This window comes from Setaria italica, chromosome I, assembly GCF_000263155.2.
Source record: "Setaria italica strain Yugu1 chromosome I, Setaria_italica_v2.0, whole genome shotgun sequence".
NCBI classification, from domain to species: domain Eukaryota; kingdom Viridiplantae; phylum Streptophyta; class Magnoliopsida; order Poales; family Poaceae; genus Setaria; species Setaria italica.
The window spans coordinates 37238605-37245681 of NC_028450.1; the positions used below are offsets into that span (position 1 = coordinate 37238605).

The 7077-nt window shown below is 54.0% G+C and overlaps 1 protein-coding gene across 1 annotated transcript in view; it reads left to right on the top strand.

Annotated features, from left to right (window-relative positions):
* The first annotated feature begins 5996 nt into the window (after positions 1 to 5996).
* Positions 5997 to 7077, top strand: part of LOC101768307 (endoglucanase 6) — a 3867-nt gene continuing 2786 nt past the window's right edge. Inside the window, exons 1-2 of the mRNA XM_004953775.4 lie at positions 5997 to 6447; positions 6590 to 6997. Of these exons, the coding sequence (XP_004953832.1) occupies positions 6232 to 6447; positions 6590 to 6997 (624 nt within the window). The 5' untranslated portion in view covers positions 5997 to 6231. The remainder of the gene's footprint in view (positions 6448 to 6589; positions 6998 to 7077) is intronic.

Sequence of the window (7077 nt, forward strand, 5' to 3'; positions counted from 1 at the left end):
TTGATGTGACGGGTGCTTAAAAATAAGCCAGGGAACCAAACCAGACCTTCAGCTCTCGGGGACCTGACGATGTTATTAGCAGGTGAGGTTCTCCGATCTTCTCGCTCGTTCTATGTGTTCGCGGATCTGTGCTCTATCGGCCAACAACCAGAAAGATCGAAACCTACTGGAGTTTATTTGTATGGAGGGGATGGCTAGTCGCTACCGAGACAGGAGAGGATTCCGAAACGTTCGAGTGCCGGGCAATTCGAGCCGCCGTTGGCATAGTGCATGGGAATATGGGATGGTCGTCGAAGCAGAGAGGCCTGAATAGAGGACGGAACCAACCCGGCGGTGGCGGTGAGAGGCAACGAGAGGACATAACGGGTTACATGGGCCGGTCCACAGAATTTTGAAGGGATTATTTGGGCCTTCTCAGGTGGTGTCGTGCGTTCTGGTTGTTTCAAGGTAAAATAGACATTTTGATCCTTAAACTTTAGTTCGTTCCGAACTTTCTAATCAGCCAATCTAGTCCCTCAACTTTAATTTTTAGATTAAATTCATCCTTTACAAATATTGCTCTCTATTTTTTCATGAGAATAATATAAAATGTCTTTTTTCCCATACCTTCTTTTTTTTTCCTTCTCAATTTCCTTTTCACCTTATTAAGTTGCTTGCCTCATGGTTAAACTATGGAGCTGCTGTCTTCGATCGTATGACTAGGTCTGACGCATGAGCAGCTTGCAATGGACACACCCACACGGCCACACCACACCAAACTACGAATGCTACTTGATGAGAAGAACTCAATCAGACCGGATGCTGGCAGCACACGATAGCAGCCATGGTCCGTGGAGTGCCACCGCGGCCAATGCACCAACGATCCAGCGAACCGCGGTTAGCTGTGCCTGAGCATGTAGCCTCTACGCTATGCCTTGGCCTCACCAACTCCTGCACTTTGCTGGAACCTAAGACATCCTGCTCTTCGTGGTTCCTGATGCACGTGGGAATTGAGAAGGGAATGAAGGATCAAGGGTAGAAGGGACTTTACACATTAGCCTCTTCATGCTAAATTAGCACAAGGATGAGTTTGATTAAAAATAAATGTTGAGGGCCTAAATTAGCTGATCTAAAAGTTGAAGGGCAAACTTGACCCATGGAGCAGAGCCGAGGGACCAAATAACTTATTTTGCCTTGTTTCAAAGTTTGTATTAGGAGTACTACCCTTGCCGAACTGCTGAATATGGAATATCATATGAAATGGATATTCGAACTGCGTCGTGTTAGGACCTTAGGGGCGTGAATGGTTTGCTGTTCAGGTCAACCTAGCTAGTATCTTGGAGTCAGGCTCAGCAGATGCAATGGAGATTTGATTGGTTGTCTAGAAACTACTCAGTTGCTCGTATAAGAACGTGTTGCATGAGATAAATTATTTAAAATAAGTATTATTGGTGATGCTTATTTGGTTTAAGTTTATTTTAATAGCTCTTATTTTAACGCATTAGGTGGGCTTAAAAATAAGTATTATTTGTCTATTAAAAACACTAATATCATTTAATATAAGTTAATCATCTGATTAACATCATCATTAATAGAAAATCAATGCACCCTCGGGAAACGGACCTGATCTCACATGCGCTGGGCCAAGATCACACGGGAAACGGACTTCCAGGGGCCAAGCTCGGTGGTGCCATTTGCATGTGCTGGGCCAGGCTCTCACATCAGTACGTAGGCAACCAAACTCAGCAGCCTGGCCCAGCCTTGGCATAGGCAACCAATTAGCCCCTTAATGTTTCGCTGATGTGCTGTTTAATGTTTCTGATACAGTATTTATAGTTATCGGAGCTAAATGATTTACATCTGCCAAGTTAAAAGAAGATTGAGATGCTATGGCCCTACGGGTCTGAACCTTTACGTGCAGGATCTCGGATACGTATTAAAATATGTGAACGTCAGATTGGCTAAACCCGCGGACCAAGTGATTAATATGGTCTGGAGCTGGTTGGCTCTTAGCTAAATCATCTCTATTTAGGTCCTGTTTGGTTACTCTTGCTAAAGTTTAGTAGCTAAAATTTGCTAAACTTTAGCAAAAGTTGTTTGATACTCTTGCTAAAAGTCATTTAATAAGCTGTAAAAAGACCTATCTACCATTATTAAAGGTGCGCAGGAGGGGGAGACAAGCAATAAATGAGGGGTATAGGTTGTCCAGCCCACCTTTAGCAAGTTTTAGCAACAAAAACTTGCTAAAGTGAAACTTTAGCAACTCAATTTTAGCAAGTTTTAGCAAGGGTGTTTGGCAGTTTAGCAACTAAAAGTTTAGCAAGGTGGAACCAAACATCCCTTAATACTTTTTTACGGATATTAATGACTACAGTATATAACTATATATAGGCAGGTCCATTGGTGCGACACTGAGGTTTGAAATAGTTAGATTGCAGACAGGCATATTGTTCCTCTAAAGTTTTGCCGCAGGCTGCAGCTTCAAACGGATCGAACACTGTGTAAACGCAAGAAAAACGCAGCCCAATCTGGAGGTATTCGTCTTGAGCAAAACGCTTGGACTGAGCTACAGAAAACTAGACCACCCAGACCACAATTGCATTAACGGATTAACCTGCCTCCCACCCATTGGAAGTGTACTCTGCAAAACTGGTTGCTTCATGCCTTTGATGTGCTATGTGTAATACTAGACCTGACGATGTCATTGCGGTCGTCCTCTGGGGGCCGGCTTCCTCCTACTCGTACCGTCGGCGGCGATTTCCTAGGAAACGGATTAATGGCACTCCAGTCGATCCTGTGCAACCGTGCTCCTGGTTCCGACCGTTGGTCGTATCCGGCGCGTGGCGTGGCAATAAAACCCAGTCACGAGAGCAGAGTGCTCTCGAACGTTCGCAAACGGCAGGGCACTTGCTCCATCGAATCATCGAGTGCCAGTGGTGGTGGTCTCGAACTCGGACAGAAGAACAGGGCAGCAGCAGTTACTCGGTCAGGACTCAGAACGCAGGATTCAGGAACCCGTCGTCGCCTTTCCCGGCCTCGCTGTAGCCGCGGTCACCTGAAAAGCGGCGAAGCCCGCACGCCCGACCCGTTCCCGAGCAGCTGCAGCTCGAGCGGGCCACGGACCACGGCTGCCGTGCCCGTGCCGTTGGGCGACTGGGCGTGCATGCCGGCCAAGTGGCGCCGCCCACTGGCGCTCGCCCAGAAAGCCAGAAAGGCGGAGCCGTCGCCGCCGGCCCGTCGCAGCGTTGGGCCGTTCTCGAGTGCAGTGGCGCAGGCGGACGCTGCGACGCAGGCTGCGCTCGCCATTTGCCAGCCGTGGATCAACCACGCCTGCCGAGAATCCAAGGACACGTCAAGGGCTTGGCAGTTGGTGCATGGGCCTTCGCGTTTAGTGGCTAAACCTACTGCCTGCCCGATCCCTTGATTTCTCCTCACGCAAAGCACGGCAGCAGCTACCTCTGCGCTGCCTTTGCGAGCCGAACACCTCCTTTCCTTTTCTCGTGGCAGCTATGTGTTTGGTTACTGGGTCGAGGTGGGTTGGAATGGGTCGGACCCTCATCATCCCGTGTTTGGTTAGGAATGAAGTGGGTTGGGTTCGACCCCCGTAGGGAATATACCGTATAGATGCGGGTTAGAACGATCCCCTCAAAACGAGCGGACCATTCCAACCCAGTGAGCGAGCGTGTAACGCCGTGAGGGGCGCGGTGGGGGGCGTAGGCCGGCGGGGCGCAGGCCGGCGCCGGGAGGGTAGGGGGGTGGGGGGAGCAGGCGCAGCGCGGCGCAGGCCGGCGGCGAGGTGGAGCACGCGGCGGCGGGGCGGAGCAGGAGCACGCGGCGGCGGGGCGGAGCAGGAGGCGCGGCGACGGGGCGGAGCAGGAGGCGTGGCGGTGGGGCATAGGCGCGGCGGGGTGGAGTGGGAGGCGGGGCGGAGCGGGAGGCGGGCCGCGGTGGAGGAAGCCGGCTGCGGGTCGGAGCATGAGGCCGGCTGCAGGGTGCGGCGCAGGCCAACGGCGGCGGGGCGGAGCAGGCGGGGCGCGGTGGAGGAAGCCGGTGGGGCGGAGCAGGAGGAGGAGGTCGGCGGCGCGTAGGGAGGAGGAGGCGGCCGGCGGCGCGTGGGCGCCGGGAGGCTCGGAGGAGCCGGAGAAGTCGGGGGCGTCGGGGATGAGAGGAGGCTGGGCGGCCCCAGGAAGAAGAAGGAGGAGGAAGGGAGGGAGGAGAGAGAGGCTGACAGGTGGGCCCCGCAACTGACAGGCGGGGCCCACAGCTAACGGTGTTAAAAGGACATCATCCCAACCCTCTCAACTTTTTCAACCAAACAAAAAACTGGGTCGGCTCCAACCCACTCATCCAAACACGAGCTGGGTTGGCTCCAACCCACAAAAGTGGGTCGGCTCCGACCCGACCCACGTCGTTCCAAAACCAAACACACCCTTAGCAGCCGATAGCCGTACGCTTTAACGGCTCTCCGTCCCGTCCCGTCCCCATGCCCGCCGGAGTCTCGGCCGGCCGGCCTGTCGGCTGGGCCCCTCTCTTTCCTACGGCCCCCAACGGTCGCATTTAACAAAAACCGGCGGATCTCCGGCCACTGATATTGTCGTTAAGTATACTGATGTTGTCTAATAAGCAGTTTTATGCATTGGCACATAATTTTAAGATGACTTAAGAAACAACATTTATAATAATTTATCTTTTAAGTTGTCTCATAGTAATTCTATTTTCTTAATTTATTCATAGAAAAAAAAATATTGTGAGTTGCATGCAACCATAACTCAATTGAATAGTCATCTCATAGTCCTAAAATTTAACCTGCGAAGCAGTTGTTTCGTGAAACAACGATCTCTTTCTCTCTCCTCACATTCTCTAGATGATCTAGATGACATGAGACTGCTAACGTGTAGTGCTCTAAGACGATGCTACCCATTAGCCACGGCTCATCAGCACAGCATCTGGATCAGAGATTTCGGCGGTAGCAGACCAACCAAATCACAAGGGCGATCCGGAGAGAAAATGGCAAGAATCAACGGGACGCAGCATGCAGGTCAGTGATTTTTGCCCGTAAAATTGTGCAATCTGTGCCCATTAACTGTTCCTTGATTTTTGCCCTAAAAATGGCTCATGAATCCTGTGTTTTTTCCCCCAATAAGATATCCAGTGCCCAGTAAAAGCAACTGAATATTTTTCCCCGTATAAAAATCTGCAGTCGAATTAGCAGCGGCGGAGGCTTGAACTTGAAATGTGGATTGAACAGCAGTTACCCACGGTAGACCGGCGCTCACCCGAATTCCGTACGGGACGAAACGCGAGCAAGTACTGCTACCGCGTGTTCGCGTAGTAGATTTGTTTTGCACTCCACTAATCCTGACCCACTCGTACGCCCCCAAAGCTCGCGAGGACGGACACTACGGTGCGTCGAGTTATGAGGGAACCTTTGATCTTCTTTGGTTTAAAGTGGAAAAGTTGTACGTGCTGGATAGGTACCTTTTAGGTCGACACGTCAATACGTGCATGTGCAGTGTCCATGTGTTGTAACATTGTCCTGGATGGTAGAAGAAGAGGTATCCTGACGAAGTGAGCATTCTTTGATGGATAATGGATGGAGGCATGGAGCTTATCAAATACCGTTCCACAGACAATTTTATACGGTGGGCAATACGAAAGTACCGGTACAAGTAGAACACAAAATCCATCCATCCGGGCCACTCACGAAGAAGAAGAAGAAAGCCGTTGCCACGCTAAGCGCCATGCCCACCGTTTCGGTACAGGACCAACAGCCAAAACGAACCAACCAGCCAACGGCAGAGCCATCTGCGCTGCTGGTCCCGCTCCCTCTCGGGCCCCAGCCAAGCTGAGCTGGCCTCCGGCGCCGCAACGTTCGCCACGGCCACGCGGCGCCTCCGCATTGGCTGCCCCGCCTGGCCCCATCCCATCTTCCTTCCTCGGCCTCTTTCCGCACCCATCATTCTCCATCGGCCGTGTCTGCGGCCCCGTCACATGCCGTATTTACCCCTGCTCCCTCCCGTTCGGCCGGCCACCACCTCACCCTCACCTCACTCGCCGCCTCCCCCCGCCCGTTATTAAAGCGAGCCACCCCTGCCGAGCACGGTCAGTGGTGCTGCTAGTACGCCGCCGCGCACACCTCAGTCGCTCGCCGAAGCGTCCAACTGTGCGTGTGCTCTCCGGCGGCGGCTTGCTTTCGCCAGTGAGTGGTGGTTGTGCATCGCCGTTGCGTTGGCTGAGCTTCTTCAGGCTGCAATGCCGGCGGCGGTGCGGAGTGCCAAGGCGATGGCGGCGGTTGTGGTGGCAATGCTGCTCTCGACGGCGGCGGTGGCGGCCGCGCAGCACGACTACGGCGACGCCCTGCACAAGTGCATCCTCTTCTTCGAGGGCCAGCGCTCCGGGAGGCTCCCGCCGGACCAGCGCGTCCGGTGGCGCCGCGACTCCGGGCTCCACGACGGTGCCGCCGCTGGGGTACGCGCGCTCGTCTTTAATAAATCACTTATCTTTGACTTCCTGTTCCAAGCAAGATACATGTCAGCATTGCGTCGCCATTAATTATTGGTCATGTGACGACATCTTCTCTGTCGCGCGCGGCGGCCGGCCGGCCGAGCAGGTGGACCTGACGGGAGGGTACTACGACGCCGGCGACAACGTGAAGTTCGGGTTCCCGATGGCGTTCACGGCGACGCTCATGTCGTGGGGGCTGATCGACTTCGGGCGCAGCTTCGGCCCGCACAAGGAGGAGGCCCGGAAGGCGGTGCGGTGGGCGACGGACTACCTGATGAAGGCGACGGCGAGGCCCAACACGGTGTACGTGCAGGTGGGCGACGCCTTCCGCGACCACGCGTGCTGGGAGCGCCCCGAGGACATGGACACCCCGCGCACCGTCTACAGGGTGGATCCCTCCCACCCGGGCTCCGACGTCGCCGCCGAGACCGCCGCCGCGCTCGCCGCCGCCTCCATTGTCTTCCGCGACTCCGACCCCGCATACTCCAAGCGCCTCCTCGACCGCGCCGTCGCCGTAAGCGCTTTCTTGTCCGCGACTGTAGCTAGCTTGTGACATGACAGCTCGGCCGTGCCAGTGTGAAAAAGTTTTGGGGG